General features: G+C 46.6%; 2 protein-coding genes across 3 annotated transcripts in view; both read left to right on the top strand.

Annotated features, from left to right (window-relative positions):
- POC1B (POC1 centriolar protein B) overlaps positions 1–25,396 on the top strand; it is a 392,982-nt gene that overhangs the window by 132,322 nt on the left and 235,264 nt on the right. The gene's annotated exons all lie outside the window — the stretch shown is intronic.
- Positions 17,896–23,104, top strand: DUSP6 (dual specificity phosphatase 6). Its single transcript, XM_006268625.4, has 3 exons — positions 17,896–18,576; positions 19,578–20,015; positions 21,540–23,104. Exons 1-3 carry the CDS (start codon positions 18,174–18,176, stop codon positions 21,845–21,847), a joined length of 1,149 nt encoding a protein of 382 aa, XP_006268687.1. The 5' UTR covers positions 17,896–18,173; the 3' UTR covers positions 21,848–23,104.

The following is a 25,396-nucleotide window of genomic DNA, read 5'->3' as shown; positions in this document are numbered from 1 at the left end:
CTTGCACATATTCATGGGTATCTGGTGCCTCTTGAGTCAGGGGGGAGGCATGTGCCCCCCCCCCCTTCCCCAATACCAGTCAGCGACCAGTAACCCACATTAATTAGTTCGGAGCGTACCTGACTAAAGAATAGGTTTTTACCCAAAAGACACAAGGTTAATAATTGAATCCTGATCGCTTTCATTGTCAGAAGCCTAGTTATACATTTTGTGGTGTCTGTAAGTCACTAATCATGGTTAATTTGCTTTGTGGACAAGCACACCCAATCGATACTACTGTTGCTAGTACATCCAGTCTTCCCTCCTTCCATAACTATGTCATTAGATCCCACAGAACGTGTTCTGAATTCCATTATTTGTAAATAAGTCTTTGGAACTTACCCAGTAAAATAATCCATAGGCCTTTTTTGGCCATCCGGAAGCCATAGGCAAGCTTAAAATGAACAAAACTTGTTCTGCTACACATACCACTCAGCCATGCCACTTGGATACTTTTCACTGTCCAAAGGGCTGGAACCTCACTAATCTGCTAAATCTGTACAACAAAGAAGCTGAGCCAGGGCAGCTCGAGACTTTGCTATTTATCATAAGTGAGAAGAGCATCCAAGTTGATTTGGACTGCAAGCAATATGATTTCAAGGTCCTTAGTGAATCTTTGATGGCCTTTCTGATGGCAGGAACCAGAATTTGCCCTGCACTTCCGAGACAATATATTCCATAAAGAAGCCATGCAATAAAGTGAAAGACTTATAGGGTATCTGACAAACAGGGAACAAACTGTCTAGTTTTGAAGGCTCTGGAAAGGCTGCTCACCCATAGAACCTGTGGATCGTGTGGATGGTGAGGAGACTGAATCTGAGTGCCAGCAAAAGAGGAGCAGGAAGGGAAAACTGATACATGTGGTTTGGGGTACTGCAATGTGTGGCTAGTGTCACGTTGTAGGTGAGTAACAGGGCTGAAAGCTAGTGAGTTTTGAATGCAGGCATGATTTCTGGTGCATATGGGCCTGTTTTTGCTGGCAGAACTGAGATCTTATTCCTTCCAGTCTGCAACATGCCAATCTGATATTTTCCCTCTGTGACATAAGGTTTTCTGGCATTGTTGATCAGTAATTAGTAATGCTGGGTCAGTGCATTACTGGGAAGGAGTCAAGGCTTTCCAAAGTGAGATCTGCTTTCATTTGGGGAGACATCTGCTTTCACTGGACAACAACGGAATCTAGGAGACAAGTGGTTGTTATGTATAGATACCTGAATACCCTCTTAATTAGTAATAATTTACTGCATGGGTTTTCTCTGGCCATGCAGAAGCCACAGGCAATTTAAAATGCTTGTAACTTGCTTTGCTGGACATATCACATTCAGCCTGGATACTCATCATTGCCCAGAAGGCTGCTATCAGATAGTCAACTGTATCTCTGCTTGGAAGATGCTAGAACAGTATATCTGGTCCAAAGGGTAGATATTAAAACCTTGCTGACTACATGAGTCCTCTGAGGAGAGTGTTCAGCTTAACAAGAATACATAAAGATGTAAAAGAGTTAGTATTTGCCCAGGAAGGAAAAAAAACAAAACATTTTTAAATTAATACCAAAATTACATTTTTCTCAGATTGGAAGGTAAGGAACAGGATGATATGCAGAAGACAGTGAAGAGATTACAGCCCCCTATTTCCAATGTTGGTCCTGTTCAGTGCACTGTTGTTTATTTGATGTTCCGGTTCCTACAGAAGACTTTTCCTGATAATTCTATCCAGACATTTCATTGTGTAGACTCATTAATTTGATGGGTTGATCATTACTTCCTTGTGCATACCCTTTATTCTTGAAAACCTAGATCAGTGCTCTCACCCTCTTCTCATGCATGCTTTTGCAGCTCAGAGGAGAAACTCAAAGAAGGTTGTCATCACTTCTCTCATGGCCCAGTGCTTTGATCGGTACTCCATCCAGTTATAAACTCATAGGGCTGGAAGAGACCTCAAGGCTCAGTTAGTCCATCCTACTGCTCAGATGTACATTTCCACTGCCTTCTCACATGTCATCATCTTAAGTTTCCACCATGGTGATAGGTCTTATGAGGTGGCTGCCTGTAAATACTTCCCTTAGTAGTTTCCTCAGATGCTCTTCACTGCCCACATCTACATGAGTGGCAGACTGCGCAGTTGTTGCTGCACAGTTATTTAGTACTTGCATAAACAAGTACTAAAATGACTGTGCAGTATCTGGCATTACTGTGTTGCAGCGTCTCCACACGGTTTTTTTCAGACACTACTCCACAGTAGAAATGAGCTACTGCACAGTAGCTCATTACTACTGCACAGTAGCATCGCATCACAGTTAGTGCCTGCAAATGCTACTGCACCGTAGCTCATTGCTACTGCACAGTAGCATCTCGTGTAGACATGCCCACTGAGTAGTTTCTAATAAAACTTCCATTTCCTAGTATAGTTCCACAGTCATCCACCTATCCCGTTTCCATCTTTGGTGTACTTCACAGTCCTCAGTTCTTTTTTTTTTTTTTCCTGATCTTGGATATACTTTATTATTACTTCCCCCCCCTCTCCTCTTCCTTCATGTGAAGAATACTGGTATCAGCTTGAAAGATGTCTTATTGGGAACAATCTGGGGATAAAAAACAAGAGCTAGTGACCCCAAGAAATGGACGAGGAAAAAGTGCAAAACATTCTTATTTAAATGGTGCAGTGGTGAGCTATATCGGCACAATATGCTGATGTCTGCCTATATGCTGGAAGGACAGCAGAAGGGACAGGTTGAAAGTATTGACTTGAAGGCAGCTGAATGTCTGCAGCATTAATTTCTTTGCCATAAAGAAGTCTCCAACTGATGTAAAATTGGCACAGCGGTTCCTGAACCTGGCCCCTGAAGCCCCAGCATAGTGAGGCACCTTATAGGTATCCCAGAGCTGTTACCAGGTATAACAGAACTCCAGACTATTGATCAATCCTAGTTATTTGATGCCCCCTAAAGATCCTAAGCAATCAGCACATAATAGAGCAACTTCTAAGTACAGGACTGTCATGGCTATATGGTCCATTATAGTCTAGTAGTTCTTAGTTTTTGTCTCCATGGACTAAAATTAAAATTTGCCTGTTTTGCTTCCACAGCACTAATCTATTTTGCCTTTAGAGATCTTCTCTGACAATGCTGTCATTTTAGTACACTGTTTTCCCCCCCCCAATGGTGCCCACACAAGTTTCAGCTTCTTAGATTCATAGATTCATAGATGTTAGGGTCGGAAGGGACCTCAATAGATCATCCAGTCCGACCCCCTGCATAAGCAGGAAAGAGTGCTGGGTCTAGATGACCCCAGCTAGATACTCATCTAACCTCCTCTTGAAGACCCCCAGGGTAGGGGAGAGCACCACCTCCCTTGGGAGCCTGTTCCAGACCTTGGCCACTCTAACTGTGAAGAAGTTCTTCCTAATGTCCAATCTAAATCTGCTCTCTGCTACCTTGTGGCCATTGTTTCTTGTAACCCCCGGGGGCGCCTTGGTGAATAAATACTCACCAATTCCCTTCTGTGCCCCCGTGATGAGCTTATAGGCAGCCACAAGGTCTCCTCTCAACCTTCTCTTGCGGAGGCTGAAAAGGTCCAGTTTCTCTAGTCTCTCCTCGTAGGGCTTGGTCTGCAGGCCCTTAACCATACGAGTGGCCCTTCTCTGGACCCTCTCCAGGTTATCCGCATCCTTCTTGAAGTGTGGCGCCCAGAATTGCACGCAGTACTCCAACTGCGGTCTGACCAGCGCCCGATAGAGGGGAAGTATCACCTCCTTGAACCTATTCGTCATGCATCTGCTGATGCACGATAAAGTGCCATTGGCTTTTTTGATGGCTTTGTCACACTGCCGGCTCATGTTCATCTTAGAGTCCACTAGGACTCCAAGATCCCTTTCCACCTCTGTGCCACCCAGCAGGTCATTCCCTAGGCTGTAGGTGTGCTGGACATTTTTCCTCCCTAGGTGCAGCACTTTGTATTTCTCCTTGTTGAACTGCATCCTGTTGTTTTCTGCCCACTTGTGCAACCTATCCAGGTCTGCCTGCAGCTGTTCCCTGCCCTCCGGTGTGTCTACATCTCCCCATAGCTTTGTGTCATCTGCAAACTTCAACAGAGTACATTTGACTCCCTCGTCCAAGTCACTGATGAAGACATTAAAGAGTATCGGTCCAAGGACCGAGCCCTGCGGGACCCCACTGCCCACACCCTTCCAGGTCGAAACCGACCCATCTACCACGACTCTCTGGGTGCGACCCTCCAGCCAATTTCGCCACCCACCGGACTGTGTAGTCATCCAAGTCACAGCCTCTTAACTTGTTCACCAGTATGGGGTGGGATACCGTATCGAAGGCCTTCCTGAAGTCTAAGTATACGACATCCACCCCTCCTCCTGTGTCCAGGCGTTTCGTAACCTGGTCATAAAAAGAGACTAGATTGGTCAGGCATGATCTGCCTGCTACAAACCCGTGCTGGTTTCCCCTCAGCATAATTTGTCCTGCCGGGCTCTCACAAATGTCAGCCTTGATAATTTTTCAAAGACTTTGCCAAGGATGGAGGTGAGACTGACTGGCCTATAGTTGCCCAGGTCCTCCTTCCTCCCCTTTTTGAAAATGGGGACCACGTTGGCCCTTTTCCAGTCCTCCGGGACTTGGCCCGTGCGCCACAAGCGTTCAAATATTCCTGCCAGTGGCTCTGCAATGATGTCGGCCAGTGCCTTCAGCACCCTCGGATGGAGCTCATCCGGGCCTGCTGACTTAAAGGCATCCAGTTCTTCCAAATGACTCTGCACCATTTCAGGGTCTACACATGGAAGTCTGGCGCCTTGCTGCTGCCTCTCTACAACCCCAGTGAGAGACTTGTCGTGCCCCTCACTTAGGAACACTGAGGCAAAGAACTCGTTGAGGAGTTCAGCCTTGTCCCCCCTGTCCATAACCAATTGTTTCTGCCCATTTAGCAGGGGTCCTATTCCTCCCTGGGCCTTCCTTTTACTCCCTATATATCTAAAAAACAATTTCTTGTTGTCTTTTCCTTGGGTTGCCATCCTCAGCTCCATGGTAGCTTTGGCCCGTCTAACTGCCTCCCTACAAGCACGAGCAAAGGAGGTATATTCATCTTTGGTGATCTCTCCCTGTTTTCACTTTTTATGTGCTCCCCTTTTGGCCCTTAGGCTGCCCTGGATTTCTGTGGTCAGCCAGGGAAGCCTCCTGGCCCCTTTCCCTCTTTTGCCTCGCTCGGGGATCGTCTTGCTTTGTGCCCGAAGGATCGTTTCCTTAAGGCACAGCCACCCTTCTTGGGCTCCCATCCCTTCAAAACTCCTACTCTGCAGTGTGTCCTTGACTAATCGCCTGAGTTCATTGAGATCAGCTTTCCTTCAATATTTCATTATTATTATGGAGTGAAAATAAGATTTAAAAAAAAAATATATATATATATATATATATATATATATATATATAGGAAAACTAAAACTTGAAAAATGGTGATGATGGTGGGTGTGATAATGAAAATACTGACAGGCCTTTAAATTCAGGGGTAGTAATTAGCTCTACTATAGTAAATTCCAGGCATATGGGATAATAACTTTCACACCCTCTTTTATGATTTAAGACAGTCCTCACAAATGTTCTCCTCACTGCAACTGTGAAAATCTCCTGTTTTCTCTAGCATAAAAACTGCTCCAATATCTTGTGCTAACAAATTATACTTTGTAAAATACCCAAGAATCAATTTAAAGATGCTTCAGCGGTGGTATATGCTAAATGCCAGGGAACAGCAGTTACGACATTTCTGACTGCAAAAAGTTAATCTGCCATGAATGTCAGAAGTTCCTCACTACTCTGACACTTATGTAATTGTTCTGTGAACACTCACTCACCGGAATAGACCTACTCCACCAAAAGCTGCACGTCTTTGTCATTGACTGTTTCTATACGTATTAAAAATTCTATCCAACCAGGATACATCATAAATAACATAATGAACATAATATGTGTCACTTTAAAACAATTTCTGCAATTCAAGAGGATATTTCTATTCTCTTTTAACTGAGTGAACTGTATCGTGTCTCTAGGGTCTCATGCAAATGCCAAAAACATGAGTGGGGAAGGGGTGGGTATTTTTGAGAGACAACCAGCTCTACTCCCAGGTCTCTCAAAAGCCCCTCCAAAAGGGTCTTGTGCAGGATCCTAGCTCCACAAAAGAGTAGGCCTAGGAAATGGCCATGATCATCCCAACTCAAATGCAAGGCAAAACTCACAGAGTTTGTAAAGGTAATCTTCACCCATTTTGCAGTGCTGTAAAATTATTCACTTTAAAAATCAGAAAGCACCTGAAGTAAATATAGGGCCACATTCCAAACTGTTATGTCAGGAAAATCCAAGGTAACAAAAATTGACTCCATTGAGTTAGTCCACATTTGGGACCAAGGTAACAGACCACAGAATATGCCCCATTGTGATAAAATTAATGTCAGTAGAAAAAAAGAGATTCTCCTCTTCAACTGAGTCTGACTTCCATCATATGTTTTTTGCCCCTTGTGTTATAGAACATCATCTTGCCTCCCTTTTTCCCCCCCTTCTCCTCTTCCAGTGTGGGACTCCATGGACAGGCAAGTAATGCAGTTACAGTTACTATTTCTGTACAGCTGAAGTGTTGGTGGGCTGCAAGCAGCCTTGGGGACCAGACAGCAGTGCAGGGGGGAGGGTTCTCTATGCAGACGTCTGAACTAGATTCCCAAAATATATTGGGGATAGCAGGTGAATTTCCTTCCTCCTCCTTAGTGGAACAAGCTCCATCTCTGTGAAGACTTCCAAGGAAATTATATGATGTGAAACCCAAGGTTCCCTTATCGCCCCTGGGAATGACCCATACTGCATGTAGTAGCCACCTGAGTTTGAGTTGGATAAACAGATCTGAACGACAGATTCAAATGTCTTACTGATGACATTTCCCTTTCCCATCTGTCCTGCATAATTTTAAAAGAGGTACATGTAGTACAATATGTAGTCTACATGATAACTTCAGCATGTTGCTAGGTGTGATGAAGGCACCTACTCGTGGCCAGTCACCATACTGGCTCGTCACTTAGTCTAGGGCAGTCTGCCCTGTGTTTCCTGCCATGACTTGTTGGGATCAACCTGATGTAATAAGCAGAAGGCTGCCCATTTTAATGCCCCGATGCCAAGGGATTTACACACAGCTCTGAGCTTCCATTACTGTGTCCCATGCCTCACAGATGGCATCCATCGGGCATAGTGCCTCACTGTGACCTGTGTTCCAGGATCTCACAGGGACTCTTACTCCCTCCTGGAGGGATTAGTGGCTTCCGTGAAAGACCCTACGAAGGAGGTTGCGAGATCTGGATCTCTTCAGCCTTCACAAGAGACGTCTGAGGGGAGACCTTGTAGCCGCCTACAAGTTTATCAAGGGAGGACAACAGGGAACTGGTGATGCGCTATTTACCAAAGAGCCCCCAGGGAGTAACTAGGAACAATGGGTGCAAAATAATGGAGAGGAGATTTAGGTTAGACGTTAGGAAGAATTTTTTTACAGTAAGGGTGGCCAGAAGCTGGAATGGGCTTGCAAGAGAAGTGGTACTATCACTTAACTTGGAGGTCTTCAAGAAGAGGCTTGACAGTCACTTGGCTGGGGTCATCTGACTTCAGTCCTCTTTCCTGCTAGGGGCAGGGGGTCAGACATGATGATCCATTGTGGTCCCTTCCAACTCTACAATCTATGAACATATGACCATGGATAGCTCTAATACAGAAGTAGTAGAGCAGGCATAAGGACCCATGAAAAGGGTGTAGGTGCACACACCAATTGTGAGAGAAAGGATTACAGCGTATGTAGGAGGGAGGAGTTATACTTTTTTGTATTGCAATTAGATTGGGATTATCAAATTACTCTCAGAAAATAATATCTAATCTAATTTACCTCTTTTGATATGATTGTAGTACCTATTCACTGAATAAATAATGTGAGCTGAGACAAGGAACCACACTGTTATCACCATACCGCACGCACTGTAATATACTGAATGGTGACTAGAAATATTGGAGAGAATAGTTGTTACTGCTCATTCCTCTTAAGAACAAAGGCCCCTGGCAGACATTACACTTAAGATATGATTAACCCTGATTAATTTAAGGCACATTTTAATGCAATTAATGGCATGATAAAATAAGGAATAAGCCACTAAGTTATTACATAAGAAACGTAACTTCGTGGCTGGTCTCCATCATGCCTCAAATTGCACGTTGCTAGGATGATCAGGGCTCCCACCTTGGGAGGGCTGATGAGCTGATTGCCCTTCCCAGCCTCCACAGCCAGTAGGAATCGAGGGCTCTGATGTGCCCCTGAGGCTGGGAGCACCCATCAGCTTCTGCTCCCAGCCACAGCAGGGCATTGGAGCCCTTGACTTTGCTGTACACCAGTGACTGGGAAAGGCACCTGATCAGAGCTCCCAGCCTCTGAAGTGCAGCTGGAGTCTGCTGCACCCTGGAGGATGGGAACAGCAATCAGCTGATCTGTGCTCTCAGCCCTGGGGGCCTGTTGGAGCCCTTGACACCGATATTTTCCTGAGTCTGGGAGCATGGATCAAATGATTGACTTCCTAATTGCCAGTGCAGAGGGAGCATGAAACCAGGCACCCCTCCACCAGCAATATGGCTCAATGGGAATCAGATCCTTGATCCTGCAATTGCACCTCCTGTCATGCAAGGGTAGCATGGCAGAAAGCATGATTGTTGGGATCATGTATCAGATCCCATGGTGCCTTTAGTTGAACATCTGCCAGGGGACGTAGTGTAGGAAAACCAGGCTAGAGCAACAAGTAATGAGACTAGCAAGCATGTCTCTTCCAATGCATGGAGTATGCAGTAAAGTACCTAAACTCGTGCGTCTCCAAGATACATTTTTTAAAAGCCCTTATACCAGAAGTCTATAATTCCTTTATAATTGCCTAGGAAACTACATGACTCAGCATTGTCCAATGTATTTTTAATAAGTCACTCACCTTTTAGGGCATTATCCTTTTTTCCTCCTGTTTGATTCATGCTACATTGCCTCTTATTATTTTTCCTTTGAAAAGCAAGCACTTCTAAACTTCCAGATAAAGGGGGAGTATTAAGATGATTTATAGGACACAAGAAGTGCATTGGATTTTTGCACAGCTGAAGTTTGGCAGTTTTCTTTGCGCTTCTGGTCTGTCTCCTATACCTCCAATTTTTGGAAATGAAGCAGATGAAATAGAATCTACGCCCCAAGTCACAGGTGTATTTAAGTACATGTAAATCTTTCAGCACACTTGTTGTCCCATTGAAGACAATGGACTTGGGTATGGTTGCTGAAATGGGCCCTTATTTAGGTTTATTTAATAACTTCAGCTGTGAAACAAAGGGAAGTTTTGATTGTAAGTTTCAGTTGCCTCCGCATATCCCTACTTCTGTGATATCCTGATGTTGAATAACATGCTGGTCTTCCTCAAAATCAGAGTGCTTGTTCTAACCATCATGTGAAAGTGTGCTCTGAAAATTGGGTGGTGAATACCTGGATTGGATTCCTCTCTGCCTTCCCTTTAAGCCAATGATTCTCAACTAGGCTGCTGAGGTACCATTGGGTGCCGTGAGATCCTTTGAAGGGTTCCATGGAGTGCTGCACAATATTAGCACTGTTAGGTGTAAAAATACCTACACAATTTGAGATTTCAAATAGGAATCCATAGTGTAAAAAACATTCTGACATGTTGTAGTCTATCTTAGTTCTTTGCAATAGAAGATTTGCTCTGTTGTTTCTCCACGGTCAAAAAATGAGTGCAAGCTATAGCTGGAATTTTCCAAGGGGTACCTTGAGACTAAGGAATTTGAGAACCATGGCTCTAGACCCATGATGCAAGATAGCTAGAGTGCATTTGTTTTCCTAAACAGACCAATCCCAGTATGAGAACCTTTTGTGGGTATTAATTTTCATTTCTTTTTCTGCCCTCTGAACAAATCTGTTAACCTGTGCTGGGCAAATTTGGTGCTTGTTTACTCTTCCCATACTCTAGTACCTGTCAGCCCTCCATAGACTTTATTCCCAAGGGGCAGAGCAGCTAACTAGAGATGGGGTTTTCAACCTTTTTGGATCAGTGTACCCCCAGCAGCTGGATGTGGATTTGCAGGGGGGAGAGGAGGTGCTGGTGCACGGCCAGATGCAGAGCTGGGGGTAGCACACGGCTGAACGTGGAGCAGTGACGGCCACTGTGTGAGAGCTTCCCCCACCCTTGTGTCCAGCTGAGCGGGCGGCACCTGCACAGCAGAGCGGGATAATGCATGGCAGCACTCTGTCCCTGCCTGCCCATGCATACTCCCTACAGCCTTCTCAAGTACCCCCAGGGGTACACCTACCTCCAGTTGACAACCCCTGAACTAGAGAGAAGGAGCCTAGAAACCCAGAAGAAAACAACTCTTTAGCACAGGGAAAAGACTTGTTTCCAACAGTTTCTCACTATTGCTAGGGGAAAGGAATGCTAAATGTGTTAGGTTATTTCCTAGTAGGATTAATACATCTAACACGTCATGTTGGGACAGATTTTCAGACAGTGTTAATTGGCATAACTTCGCTGAAGTGAGACACTTCAATTATGCTGCTTCTGCTACTTCATGCCCTCAAAACCTTTCAAAATATAATTGGGACTATCATAGGTACATATACAATTTTGCAAAGTGTAATTTGAGCAATGTACCAAGGAGCATGGTATTCCTGTGTCATGAATAGACAGTTAGTGTGATGACTGCTGCTATTGTCTCATCAATTTCTTGAAACTTCTTTGAACAAGGGTGTTCCACTGCATATAATACAAGAACACAGTCCGTTTGCCGTGGTAAGAAAAGCTTTCATCTCCATTTTTTTAATTTAAGATATGTAATTTATTACTAGAGAAGATTTTTTTTTTTTTTTTTACTTTAATTTGGCTGCCTATGTTTAGGATCTTGTTTTAGTGATGGGCAATGGATTTACTTATCCCTGCTTCACATGAATGCTTAATAGAATTCAGTGTGAACATCCTATACCCATTCATCCCTGTGCAAAGGACCATCACACTATCTGAACCTCATTTAAGCCTAAGTCTTGTACTGTCTGTCTGCAGATGAATGAATTTTGCCCACTGAGACGCCTTGGCTCATGTAAAACTTGCTGCCAAATAAAACCCCTGCTCTTTGATATGTTGATGGGCTGCTTGGGGTAGCATGTATGAATATCACCAGCTTTATTTAATCAAGATCTTGGGAAAGGAGAATAGAGGAACTAGTCCTCTAAATACAACTGTCCTTCATGTATGTGTGTAGCTACTGTACCTTTTGGTATCACTTCCAAAATCACTGGTCTTCACTTTCTTCCTCTTTAATAGGCCTTTCTCATCAGATTCCAGATTGGTAACAATTAAAACTTCATTTTCCTCTATTGATGGCAATTGGGAAACTAAATTCACATGAACTCTGTTTATATATATATTTTTAGAAATTGACAAACAAATGCATTTCTCTAGCACCCATTAAGTATTTTTTAAAGTACTGCTGCTAAGTAATTGCTAATTACATTACCTCAGTATGAGGCACGGTTAAAAATGTACTTGAGGTCACTCAGCTATTTCCAGTTTCAAGGAAAGTACTTGAGTCAGAAGGATTTCCTAAATGGAGTTATTCAGTGTATTATTTCTCCAACTGCAGGAATTATTTAAGCTAATTGCGCTTTGGATAATCATTTATATCTCACTTCCCTAAATTGTTTGTGTTTTACATGAAACAAGTAAAATGTATTATGAAGCCCTTTCACTTTCTTCTGAAGGAACTGTACAAAAGAATTCTAATAGCAAGGTACAGGATTTCATGGACAAATGCTGTGGTCTAATATGACAAATCCTATGTTCTTATGTCTAAAATGCAATTTTTCCCCCTTTTAGGGTGCTGTTCATTCAGTATAGCAAATCTACCACCAGATAGCTAGGCTGAGATTTGTTTGACACAGGCTGAAGTATTTAGATGCACAATTCCACTGAAATGAACAGGAATTTGGTGCCAGAGTCACAAAAGGACATATCTAACTGTCCCTTAATATGTCTAAATCCAAAATTTAGCCCCTCAGTTGCTGCCTAACTCTTGAGGTACCTGATTTTCTGCTGCTGAGCCACCCAAATCATGGTACTAGTGAGCAGCTTGGTGCCTAAGCCCAGGCTGGTTTCATAAAGCAGCTGTCCCTCCATGTCTTGCTTGTATGGTCCAGTTTGGGAGGCATTCTCAGAATATGCTAGCAAAATCGGGCCTTGCATAAAACACAGCCAAGAGAGCTCACAGGGATTTTCCTGTGATACAGAGGACCAAGGTTCAAGTTCTTGCTGCAGTGTTATTTAATTATTTATACAAAGTGCAGCAGGGAGATTGAGAGATTTATATCTCAGAACACTGTATAGGCCTCTCCTGAGATCACTCTTGTGAAGTAGGAGGTCTGGGCAAAAATCCTTGTTCCAAATTAGATTGACAAGGGATTTAAGCCTCAGTCTGCTACATCCCAGCTAAGTGCTCTATTTACTGGTCCATCCGGTCTGGGGAGAAACAGCCGTAGTGCGCTCCTACTGTTTCTACATGAGAAAGAACTAACCTGGCTTAGCTGCCTTTCTCAGTTTGGCATCCTCAACCACAAGCCCTCTGCTGGAACTAGGTGACTGACTCTCTGAGCATGTCCTCCTATTTCTTATCAAGTTAGTTGACACACCATGCTGGCTTTCTGCATGCCTTTGTTAGGTGCCTAATTCTCCTCTATATTATATAAGGAGCCTGAACATCTAAACAGGGCCCTGGATTCCACCAAATGGCAGAGCACATACAAGTTAAGGATTGTAACTCTGAGTGTACGTCTCCTTTGTGGATCAGCCCAATATGCCTAGATCCTGCAAAACAGTTCAGAAAATCTCAGCCCTTAAATGTTCCAAGGACTTTGTAGGCCTTTACACAGGGGGCGCAGAGGCTAATCAGAAAGCCTGTGCAATTAAAGCCATCAACACAGGACTGTAGTGATGTATAAGCCTTTCCTGGGCCTCTGCCCAAGAGAGGATTTCATTCATAGTCCCAAACTGGGGGAGGATGAAAGCTGCAAAAACAAAACAAAACAAAAACCTTTTCAAAGTCCAAAGGCCAGCTCTGCCTGCCACCAAATGAAATGTTAAATTTGAGAGAGGGTGAAAAAGCCAAGTGGCAAGGCAGTTCCTACTATCCTCCTTTTAACTAGTGGCTGTAGAAGGTCAGGTGAATTAAAAGATATATGAAGAGCAATTTCCTTTCCCACTGACACCCAGCTGAAACTCAAGTGTAGATCTCCCCTAGAACCAACATCAGATGGGAGTTTACCTAAGTGACCAAGTCTGCCCCATGCTGCCAGCTATTAACAGAGCATGCATATCTATTGAAAGGAAGGAGGAAGGGGAATGGGAATGGAAAGCAAGACTTAATTTGTAATTTACTGTTTAATTTAAATTTTCATCAAGTGATTAAGCACTAGAACATGCTGGAAGAGACTCTGGCTGTTACCATAAGTTATCACTCAGTAGTCATCAGTCTGCTTAATTCTGCAGTGATGCAGCATTTGCAAACTTGGCGTTGCAACTCTGCAATATCAAGATGTAGTACTGGGAAAATTGCATCATGACATTGTATAACTACGTGCATACCTTTCTCCATTTAGGAAATACCTATTCCATCCAATGAATGGGACCCCTTCATTTTAGTTTTTGCTGTCATTTTGGGCTCCGTTCTCACTTATTTATAAAATTCCAGTCATGTATGGCAATAGCAATGCTTATTCACCTTTGTTCAACATGGTCAAATCTATAGATAAAAGATATGTATTAAGTGTTTCCTACTAATAGTTGTTATCACAGTATGAGGAAAATATTTCATTAGGATTGATAGCTTTCACAAAATGAAATTTTCACTTAACTGTTTAATTACTATAATTTTATTTTACATCGTCATAAACTGCCATAAAAATGCTCTGTAGTGATAATCTGAATATATTATTTCTTCCTAAAAACATGTTGTGATCAGAAAGTTATACTTTCCATATGCCTGGCAAAAAATTGTATTGCTTTTGGGCTGACTGTAGTCTTACATAGAGCTTATGGTTTATATAGGATGATTTGGCTAGAGGTGATCCTGCCTCAGGCAGGGGGTTGGACTAGATGACCTCTGAAGATCCCTTCCAGCTTTACTCCTCTATGACTGTGGCTAGATACAGACACTCAAAAAGCCTGAGGCAGAATCGATCTTAATTACGTGTTTTTTTATAAGTGGCGTCGTTTAGTTCAGTAGCGAACAGAACGTACATTCGCCCTTGGGGGAAGGGGGGGATTTTAAATCAAGTTCCACCATTTTTAAGCCAGTCTATGTGTGCTGAATTTTGTTCTGTTACAGGTATAGACTGGTTTTTGATCTCTTATACTAGTAAAAGTGTAATGTCTGTACCTGGGCTATGACTCTAAGAGAGAACTACAATTAAGGTTATCAAAGAGTTTTCATTCTGAGACCTTGTCTGTAGTTTCTCTTGTCTTGCATAAGTTTCACTTTTCCAGCTGATATTTTCTAAGCCAACTGTCTGTCCTTACAGAAAGCCTTATAGAATTTTAAGAAAAAGACTTTGGGCATGTTTGAGATTGCTGCCAGAAAACACTTCGCTGTTATTAAAAAAAAAAAAGAGTTGAACTTTGATTACTATTTTATTATATGATTTACCATAGAGGCTAATAGCCCTAATCATAGGTCAGGAACTGTCATGTGAGGCCTTGTACTAACAGACAGCCAAAAGACAGTCTCAGCCCCAAAGAGCCTACAGGTTTACTTCAGCACTACAGTGGGTGAAATTAAGAAGTTAAAGTTTGGCAGGGAGTAAGAGGATGGCTGTGCCTATGAACATCTGTTTGGCTCGGCCCACATTCTGAGCATGCAAAAATTGTAACGGATCCACACAGTTTGGTAATGATAGTCTTTTATAACAACAGTCCAGCAACAGTTTAGAAAGAGAGTTGAGTGACTGGTCCTTAGCAGAGCATTGCCAGTGTTAAAACAGTGGGCTCGCCTCATTTGGGCTGAACACTGCACTGAAGGACAGCGCATTCTCCATAACACATATATGCCCCATTTTGGAAGCAGCCGCCTCTGAAATGGCAGAGGAGAACATGTAATTAAAGATACTACTGTATCACTTGCAACCTTAAGATAGCCATTTCCTACATCTTGAGTGACTAATGCTGCATCCGTCTTTTAACATAGATTTTTGGTGCAGAAAATACAAGGAAAATTCATAACACCAAGTTACCTAGAACAGCATTTCTTAACCTGTGGGTTGTGACCCCAAAATGGGGTGCAAGAACATATAAAAGGGTCATGAACAAACTTAAAAAATGGATCAACAAACTTTAAAAATGGATTCTCCTTTCAAGGAGAAAAACATGGGAAACATGGGAACTCACATATGAGAGTTTTAGCCTGCAAGGGGCCCCCATACCCCACACACTCTCCCAGGAGTTGGGGTCAAGAGTGAGGGGCCTGGGGGGGGGGGGGGGAAGGGGGGCGGGGGACAGTTTTCTACTTGAACTATTTACCGGGTCAGGACTGACCATCAATATTTACAAACAGGTCCTGGTCCAAAAAGGTGGCAAACCACTGACCTAGGAGCAGGAGGGAACCACTGACTTAGAAGGGCAGAAATCACTGACCTAGAAAAAGCAAATAATAAAACCAAATAATCTCTGCCTTATTACTGCAGAGATCTAACTCTCAGGGGCCCTCCTCCTGTCTGGGATAAGGCCATTCATCACTTCAGAGGATGGGAGCAGTGTCACAGAAAGGATCGCAGAGCCAGGCAGGGACTAACAGCAGACTTAGCAATGTAGACCAGGATGTGTTTCATTCAAAGCAGCGAGGCCAGAAAACCCGCAGGGATCAGGCACCCCCTGCAGATCCTTAGAGTGCAGGGGCTGATCAGACCCCTGAAGGGCCGTTGGCCGGCAGTAACCAAGAGGACCTGCTGAAATGCAGAGGGAGCACAGGCCCAAGCCCCAGGGCTTCGGCTTTTTCCCCTGCCCCGGAATCCCTGCGGCTCAGCAGGGCCCTTTGCTTTGCCGCCTTCCTGCAGGCAGCACAGGATCGATCCTCCAGCGGGATCCCGCAGATCCTCCTGTTCGTGGGCGAGGGGAGAGCTGGGCTGCCCCGGCACCTGCTGCCTCCCCGCCGCGCACTGATCGCCGGGGGGGGAGCCGGCAGTCACGACTCGGCGCACAGGAGCCAATAGCGGCGTCTCGCTCCCCGGCCCGGGAGGGAGGGAGCTCGGATCAGGGGGGCGGCGGGTTCCCTGCGCCCGATCCTTTCCTCTGAAACCCACCCCCGGCTCGGGCTGGGGCTCGGGCTCCCCCTTCCTCCTGGAGAGGCAAGCCGAGGACATCCGCCGCTACAGAGAGGCACGACGGACTAGGACTTGTTACCACCCCATCAATTCTTGGGCTGTGGGGGGGATAAATCTCTTCCCAAATGAAGCGTGACTTGGCCACCCCCTGCTTTGAAAAGCCTTGCCCTACACTCGTCCCGCCGCGATCCATCCAATAAAGTCTTTCTTCCCGGGATCACTGCCACGCGGGAGAAGCCTCTAAGACAAGGGGGCCCATCTTCCTCTCCACTGCCCGCGGCGGGGAGGATGCCCCAGGCAGGATCCCGAGGGCTCGTAGCGGGCAGGCTTCCTGAGCTATGGGCGAGCTGGCTGGAAGCTGCCACCGAGGCAAAGCGCCACGTGACTGGCCCGAGCACCACCCTCTCCCGCCCGGGTGTGCCAGGACCGGCGCGGGCGGGCTCGGAGCCCCCCGTCCTGTGCTGCTCCTGCCCCCCAGATCGCGGGGCCCTTTCCTTTTCTTTTTTTTGGGGGGGGTCTGATTTCAGAAATCAAATCCGAGCGGCGGAGGGGGTCGGGCAGAATGGGGAAGAAGTTACCCCGAGAGGTGGTGGCCTCCCCATTCTTGGAGATTTTTGAGCCCTGGGTAGACAAAGCCCTGACTGGGGGTGATCTAGTCGGGGGATCCAGTTGCGTGTAGCAGGGGGGCTGGAGCAGATGGGGAGGGTGCTGCACTAGTTGGTCCTGCAGGGGGTTATGCCCTCCCCGAGGCCCCTTCCGACCCCCGTTTTCTATGAATCGGGCGTTAACTCCTTCTCCGCTGCAAAGATCAATCAGGGACAGAGCTAGCGCCGCCGAGTCGCCTGGCGCAGAGCAGGCTTTCAAGGGTGTTTTAATGAAAAGCCCGGCTGAGATCAACGCCAACGAGTTAGGAAGAGGCGGGGGAAGGGAGGGGGGGAATCCGCCTTCGTGGCATCGGTTCTTTTAAGGATTACGAGAGGATCTGGAGGGGGAAGAAGGTGCCTTTTGTTCCTCGCATAACTGCACCGCTGGCTGCGTCCGCGCTCAGCCCAGCTTCGGCAGGAGGAAACCTGAGCCGCGGCCGGCTGTGTCCCCCCCTCACCTGCCCCTTCCCCCCCGGGCCGCTCCTCCTCTTTCTCCTTCCCCCCGCTGAGCCGCTTGTTTGCACTCGGCTTATCCGGAGCGGAAATTCCTTTCCGTTTTTGTGAATGACAAACTCATCAACACAACCTGTTCCAGCCGGCCCGTCGCCACGGCAACCGGCCCTTCCGCGCGCCCCCATTGGCTGGCCGAGAGAATGTATCCATTGAGACGTTTCATGCTTGTATCCATTGAGGAGCTGCTGGCGCGGGGGGTGCGCGGGGCTGATTAAAAGGGACATTGATCGCAGCGAAGAGGAGGAGGAGGAGGAGCGGGGGGAGGAAGGGGGTGGGGGAATCATGTGCGGGAAGGAGGGAGCGGGGCTGCCGGGCTGCACGCGACGGAGCCAGAGCGGCGGGGCAGCGCGCTAGCGGAGCGGCAGTCGTCCGCCGGCTCCATTGAGAAAAGCCGCGCGGCGCCCACATGCCCGCGGGGAGCGTGGCTGGCCCGGCCTCCCCGTGAGCTCGGCGGGGGAGGGCCGCGTGATTCAGCCGCCCCGGGTGGAGGGAGCCGCCGCGCCGCGCAGCGCGGCCCCAGCCTCGTGCTCCGCAGCCGGAGGGGCGCTGCGCCGAGCCCGCCTTCCCCATGCTAGAGACGCTCAGGCCCGCGCCCGGCGCGTCGGACATGGCGATCAGCAAGACCGTGGCGTGGCTCAACGAGCAGCTGGAGCGGGGCAGCGAGCGGCTGCTGCTCATGGACTGCCGCGCGCAGGAGCTCTACGAGTCGTCCCACATCGAGTCGGCCATCAGCGTGGCCCTGCCGGGCATCATGCTGCGGCGCCTGCAGAAGGGCAACCTGCCGCTCCGCTCGCTCTTCTCCAGCAGCGAGGAGGACCGCGAGCGCTTCGCGCGGCGCTGCGGCACCGACACCGTCGTGCTCTACGACGAGAGCAGCAGCGACTGGAACGAGAACACGAGCGGCGAGACCGTGCTGGGGCTGCTGCTCAAGCGCCTCAAGGACGAGGGCTGCAAAGCCTACTACCTGGAAGGTGAGGGCCCCCCGGGCTGGGGAAGGGAGCGGGATCTGGAAGGCTGAGGCTCGCATGGGGGCAAGGAGCTCGGTGCCCTTCTTGCAGGAGCATAGAGGGGACCTGAAGGGGGGGACGGGGGGCATTTGTAGTGCTGAGGCTCGCATGGGGGAAGAGGCTCGGTGGCCTCCTTGCAGGAGCATGGGGGCATCTGAAGCCAGAGACATTTGTAGTGCCGGGGCTGTCATGGAAGGAAGGAGCTCGTTGCCCCCTTGCAGGAGCATGGGGGGATCTGCAAGCGGGGGGCATTTGTAGGGCCAGGGCTGTCATGGGGGGGCAAGGGACTCAGCAGCTTCCTTGCAAAGCTGAAGTGTGGGGGGATCCGTTGGGCTGAGACTCACATGGAGGAGGGGGTAAGGAGCTCAGTGGCCTTGCAGGAGCATGGGGAGGGATTCGGGGGGGTGGGGGGAGATTTGTAGGGCCGGGGCTGTCAAGAGTGGATAAGAGCTCAGCAGCCTCCTTGCAGAGATGGAGCATGGGGGGGATCCGTAGGGCCAAGGCTCTCATGGGGCAGGAGAAGGGGCTCAGTGGCTTTCTTACAGAGCTGGAATGTGGGGGGATCTGTAGAGCTGAGGCTCTCCTTGGCGGGGGGGGGGCTTAGGGGCCTCCTTGCAGGAGTATGGGGGATCTGAAGTGGGGGAGATCTGTAGGGCTGAGGCCCTCATGGGGAGAGGAACAAGCTCAGCAGCCTCCTTGCAGAGCTGGAGTATGGGGGGGATCTGTAGGGCTGAGGCTCTCATGGGGGGAAGGGGCTGTGGCCTTCTTGCAGAGCTGGAGGGTGGGGAGATCAGAAGGGGGGTTTCTGTAGGGCTGAGGCTCTCATGGAGGCAGGGAGTGGGGAAAAGGGGCTCTGTGGCTTCCTTGCAGAGCTGGAGTGTGGTTGAGAGGCCCATCTGGGGGCAGCGGCTGCACTGGTTGCATTGGTTTTTTGTCTTGTTTTTTGCCCTGCTGCTCTCCTCCAGGCGGCTTCAGTAAGTTCCAGGCAGAGTTTGCCCTGCACTGCGAGACCAACCTCGACAGCTCCTGCAGCAGCAGCTCCCCACCGCTGCCCGTGCTGGGCCTGGGGGGGCTCCGCATCAGCTCCGACTCCTCCTCTGACATCGAGTCCGACCTCGACAGGGACCCCAACAGCGCCACCGACTCGGATGGCAGCCCCCTGGCCAACAACCAGCCATCCTTCCCGGTGGAGATTTTACCCTACCTCTACCTGGGCTGCGCCAAGGATTCCACCAACCTGGACGTTTTGGAGGAGTTTGGCATCAAGTACATCTTGAACGTGACCCCCAACCTGCCCAATCTCTTCGAGAACGCTGGGGAGTTTAAGTATAAGCAGATCCCCATCTCCGATCACTGGAGCCAAAACTTGTCCCAGTTCTTCCCCGAGGCCATCTCTTTCATAGGTGAGACCTGCTTCTCCTTGGCACTCCATCCCCACCAGTTGCTTCCACTCTGCACAGTTTAAAACCCTCCATCTCTTTCATCTCTCAGCAGAGGCCCAGCTGTTGCACAGCTCTCTTACTTTCTGAGCTGCCTTTCCCTTTGCAAGGGCGGGGAGAGTATGTCTTTCCAGGTTTAGCAGAGGCCTGGTGAATTATCAGTCGCATTCACCGGTCACGAGAATGTTAAAGATGTGTTCGGACTTTGAGCAGACAGGGAGTAGCTTGCCAACCCAGGGTGTCCCATTTAGGGAATTATGAACAGTCTGCCCTGGCCATATATAAATATAAAATACTTTTCTTTTTTTTTTTTTCTTTCCCCTATTTCACAGAAGTTGGGGAAGAAAAAAAAATCCCACCCTCTGAGTCAATGCTTTAATGTTCTCCTTTGTTGCCAAGTGAGAAGTAGGATTAAAAGAAACTTCAGATTTATGGCCTTGCTGTAGATAATTGCACCACTTTCAAACGTGTGCTCTTTTAATTTAAATTTCCTGTAAATAACTGCACCCCATTCAGCCCTAATGCTTCTGCTAGATCTGAAATAACACTGCTTCAAATAATAGTACCTGTTGGTTTTGCAATATAAGCTCCTGCTGAAATTGGAGTGAAAATAGCTGGGGCTATACCTTTTCTAGTAGATCATACCTACTGTCCCTAACACACCTCCAAACTGTTGTATTACTTTATTCAGCTCAGCATTGTTTTTTCTTGCTCAACTTCCATGGTAACCCATGTCTCCTTTCTTGTGGAATTATCATTAATTGATGGTTTTTTTTCTAAGGGGGGGCTGTGGGCATCATATTATCTGTTGGAAAGCTGTGTTGTAATCCGGTTGAGTGATACCGGTAATAGTGCAGAATGTAGGTAATCTGAGCACAGCAGGAAGAAATGTGGGCTGGGAGCCACAAAGAAACTAATCTCCAGGCATTGTAATGCATTTCCTATTACAAAGGAACCCATTTTCAAGCAATGTTGACATCCTGTTCCTCCTAATGGGCTGTCCCCTGTGACTTCCCTCATTCTTTTAAAATGCCTGAATACCTCCATTGTTAGCAGCACAACAGTTGGAGAATAATTTAATAGACCTTTGCAGTCTGCTTGTCTGTATCAAAAGCATTCAGTGACATATTGCTGGGTTTCCTGCATTCACCCGCTGGGGCAAATCTACCTAGAAAGAATTTTTTTTTTGTTAGAAATGTAATACAAATAGGGTCTTTAGATCCCACTGCTAATACAAGTCTGCACTGTTCCAGGGATACTCTTCACTACATCTTGTTTCCTTTCAACCCTGATTCATTTTTCCCCAGTTTTCTGCAAGCACTTGGGGTGTCTGCCTCATCTCCCAATGACTGTGACCTGGTACAGCTCCCCTCATCTCCAAGGGGTTTCTCCTGATTTACACTAGCAGTCACTGGGACCAGACTTGGCCCCAGTTGGAGCAGTTCATAGCTGTTGTCTCATGTGCTTTCTCTCTTTCCCTCTGTGCAGATGAAGCTCGGGGCAAGAACTGCGGGGTCCTAGTACACTGCTTGGCAGGGATCAGCCGCTCGGTCACCGTGACAGTGGCATACCTCATGCAGAAGCTCAACTTGTCCATGAATGATGCCTACGACATTGTCAAGATGAAGAAATCCAACATCTCGCCCAACTTCAACTTCATGGGCCAGCTGCTGGACTTTGAGCGGACTCTGGGCCTCAGCAGCCCCTGTGACAATCGCGCGTCCAACCAGCAGCTGTACTTCACCACCCCTTCCAACCAGAACGTCTTCCAAGTGGACTCCCTGCAGTCCACGTGAGCCCCCGGGCCTGCGCCCCTCGATTGGCTGGCTCGTGCCATCAATCCTCAGTGGTTTCTCTTTGACAGCGGCAAAGAAATGCAGCTTTCTCTTTTGTGGTCCCCAGGGTGGGCAAGTAGCTGCCAATGCCTGCTAGGCAAGGTTACGCAGTGCTGGGATGGGCGATCGCCAAGGGTGGCAACTTGCCAGAGTTCTCCAAGAAGAAACGCGTCCTGTTGCCGGAAGGGAGGCAGCAAACCGCTCAGTGCCCGCACCCCCGCCTATGCAGTGACTTGGAACTGAGGACTTCCAGCGCTTCGGGGGAGCCCAGGCAGCGTGATGAGCACATGTTCTCTAGTGACTGGAAACGTCCTACTTTTTTCTTTGCTTTCGGATCTGGATCTGTAACATACATCATTGTCTTCAGTGAAGACTGTTTCTTTTTTCTGAATTTAGAGGAGCCAAAGAGAGAGGTTTCAGCTCGATGTATTTGGAGTACTTGTTTGCCAGGACTCTGTAGTGTTTTACTCGATCAATGTAAATATTTAATCTTAAATCGATTGGCAAAGTTTTTATTCTTTTTTAATTTTCACATACATAAAAGAAATTGGCCTAAGGGACATCTGCAGTTTTGTTCTCTTTATGCATTTTTGTGGGTTTTTCTTTTCTTTTCTATTGCAAAGAATACATTTGCAGCATGCTTAATTTGATTGTTCAATTGAAGTAAACTTTCTTTGACAGAAAATGGCTATCTATGGTCAGAAGTTTGCAACTCGGATTTTCCAAACAGGTGCAGTCTTCTTTTTTCCCCTCTTTCCCCCCGCCCCACTTTTTCTCCCCCCCCATGATGATTTTTCTTCTTTACTCCACTTAATATTTTTTTCCTCTCATTCTTTTTAAAGTCTCTCTTTTTTTTTTTTTTTTTGGCCTTACCTTTTGTAAATAAGTCATCTTGGAACAAGTTTGTCTTCAAACAGATTTTTTTTTTTTTCCACTTTTTAAGAATTTTCAGATGTGCTAAACAGTGCATTACCTCTGTACAAACTCTTCAGGGAGCTTCACCTCAAATGCAATATTTTGTGTCTTTTTTTTTTTTTTTTGTATAAAACTGGAAGTATGTGTGAGCATGTGTACCTGTGTGTATGCAAGGTGAACTTGCACAAGGTTGCCAATAAGGGAGAGTCTCTAATTCATGGTGTAAAAGTTTAAAGATGGAATTTATTATAAGAATGTAAAACCTTAAATTATTAATAAATAACTATTTTTGGCTATTGAAAACATGACTAATTCCCATTTTCCCCCACTTGGGTGTGATTTTTTTTTTTTTTTTTTTAATTGCACGTGCATCTGAATATTGGATGGGCAATATCCCATATAGCCTCTAGCACAGAAAGTCCAGGTCCCTCTTTGTGCCCACAGGTATCTAAATTAATGAGTAGTGCACACACAGCACTATCACTGTGCGCACAAGAGATTAGTTCAGAGATCTTCTGCTTAATTACCAGAAAAGATAACTACAGAATGGTCCAGGCTCTTTCACTCTGTCCATCACGGTCCTGAAATTCTACAGTAAGGGTTAATTTTCATGGCAGGAGACACTGATTTCTATGTATAGTTAAAGTTGTGGTCTTTCTGCTGAGAATGCCAGGAGTTGGTTCTTTCAGTGGTGTAGATATTTATCTACCAGGAATGGGTTTTAGAGATCCATAAGCAGTCTGCAGGCAGCAAATGACTCTCCATCACCACTGACTTGTTCTGGAATTAAACAAGGTGAGAACAAGAAGAGGAAAACCTGTTAACTACCTTTGAACCATCTTGCTTTTCCTTCAGGCACACTGAAGCAGTTATGACTGTAGAAGGAGCAAACTGGGCTATGGTGCTGGTAACACTTTGTACCAAAACTTCCTGATTGTTATGGGACTTTTAATTAGGAATGATGGCAGGGCACATTTCAAGGTCAGGATGGAGAATAAGTGGTGGGCTGGGATTCTGAAATTCCTGGCAACCAAAATATTTCATGTAATTTTAGCAACTGCAAGGGTGTAAAATGAAAAGCGAACAAAATGTGTGTGTGTGTGTGTACGTGGGGTGGGGGGGGTGGGGGGGAATGAGTCAGTGTCTCATGCAGTAGTGGCCTTGATTGAGTGCATAAACTGTGAAAGTAGAAGTGGGTTGCAGTTAAACTTGGCTTGTGTTAATCCAGTTTTGAACGGTTTCCGCTCTTGGCATTCCCTGTACTGTGCCGTTCAAAGTGGAGATTTGCAAGCAGCTCTAGCAATTTCCTGTCCAGCTGCAGCTCAAGTGACTTTTTTTTAATATGGTCTGTGGATAATTTTAGCCAGTTTCTTCTTTGTGGATTATTAATCTGCTTTCCTTGTAGAACGTACATAGCTGTGTTCCTGCTGTTCTGCTGAAGCCAACAGATGGCCTCCCTGCCACTTCCTCTTGTTTCACTGTGGGTTTGTTGTCAGGCCACTTCTGAAATTAATAATGTTTTCTGGCTGAGTGCCACAGGCCATTACCACAAAGGGGAAGTAACACATCTGAATAGCAGGAAGCCAGGCAGGGTCACAGTGTGAACTGAACCTGTTGAGCATAATTGAGCCTCTCCCATTCAGCAAGTGTATGGCTTCCTTTTGGAAAAAAAACTTAACTAAAATCCCTGCATCTAAGCAATTCATGCTGTGAAAGGTTGCTGCTAAATTAGTTGCAAATGCTAACTGTGGCTAGGTACCCAGGCGGTGGGGAGGACAGAAGTGCTGGACAAGGTTTAGCGCTTTTTTTTTTTTTTTTTTCTAAAGGTTTTGCTTTCTTTGCAAACTGTGCTCTGAAAACTCAGTATTCACAAGGGTTTCCTGCTTCCTTCCTGTTTCACCAAATGACTAACACTAAATTGGTGGTTCTGCAATTCATTAACTTTTTTTCAGGACTAGCAAACAGCAAGGGTTAGTTCTTCAGCTGTTGCAAAAAACCTTGATACTGATAGCAATAATTATACCAGCTGAGCTGCAAGCCCTGATTGGTTGTGAATGTTCAAGTCAAGGGGTAAGGAGTTCTATCTACCCTACTCTCCAGCATAGCCACTGCAGCTTGTGGACCAGGGGAGAGAAGATCTGTTTCCATGCTAGCACTTCTCAAACTTCTCAGATCTGTTTAGTAGTTCCTCTCTATGCTCCCCTTGCCTGAAACTCAAAATCAATGTGTTCCTCCACCCCTGCTTCAGTCTTTGCTGGAGTTCGGCAGAGGTCTTTAGGCTCATGGGGCTGCAGGGGGAGTTTGGCAGCTGCTGCAGTAGTTGGGTTAATAAAGTAATTGGTATGGGAGAGAAAATCCTTTGTATTTGTAGGGAGACCCAAGGGGGTAGGGAGGAGGGGAATTCTTCACTGGGAGTTAAAGCATCTCAGCCCTGCTTGTTGCTGTTGTGATAAATTTGGGGGGGAGGGGAGAATTGCTGTTGAGAAATTTCTAAGACTTTATTAATGAAAGCTGCACCTGCTGGGATTGAATTCCACAATCAGGGAGAAATCTCTGCCATCCTATCCATGCTTCTGGCACTTCCCTCAACTTCAG

This window comes from Alligator mississippiensis, chromosome 4, assembly GCF_030867095.1.
Source record: "Alligator mississippiensis isolate rAllMis1 chromosome 4, rAllMis1, whole genome shotgun sequence".
Lineage (NCBI taxonomy): Eukaryota > Metazoa > Chordata > Crocodylia > Alligatoridae > Alligator > Alligator mississippiensis.
This window is presented reverse-complemented; position numbering and strand designations above follow the sequence as displayed.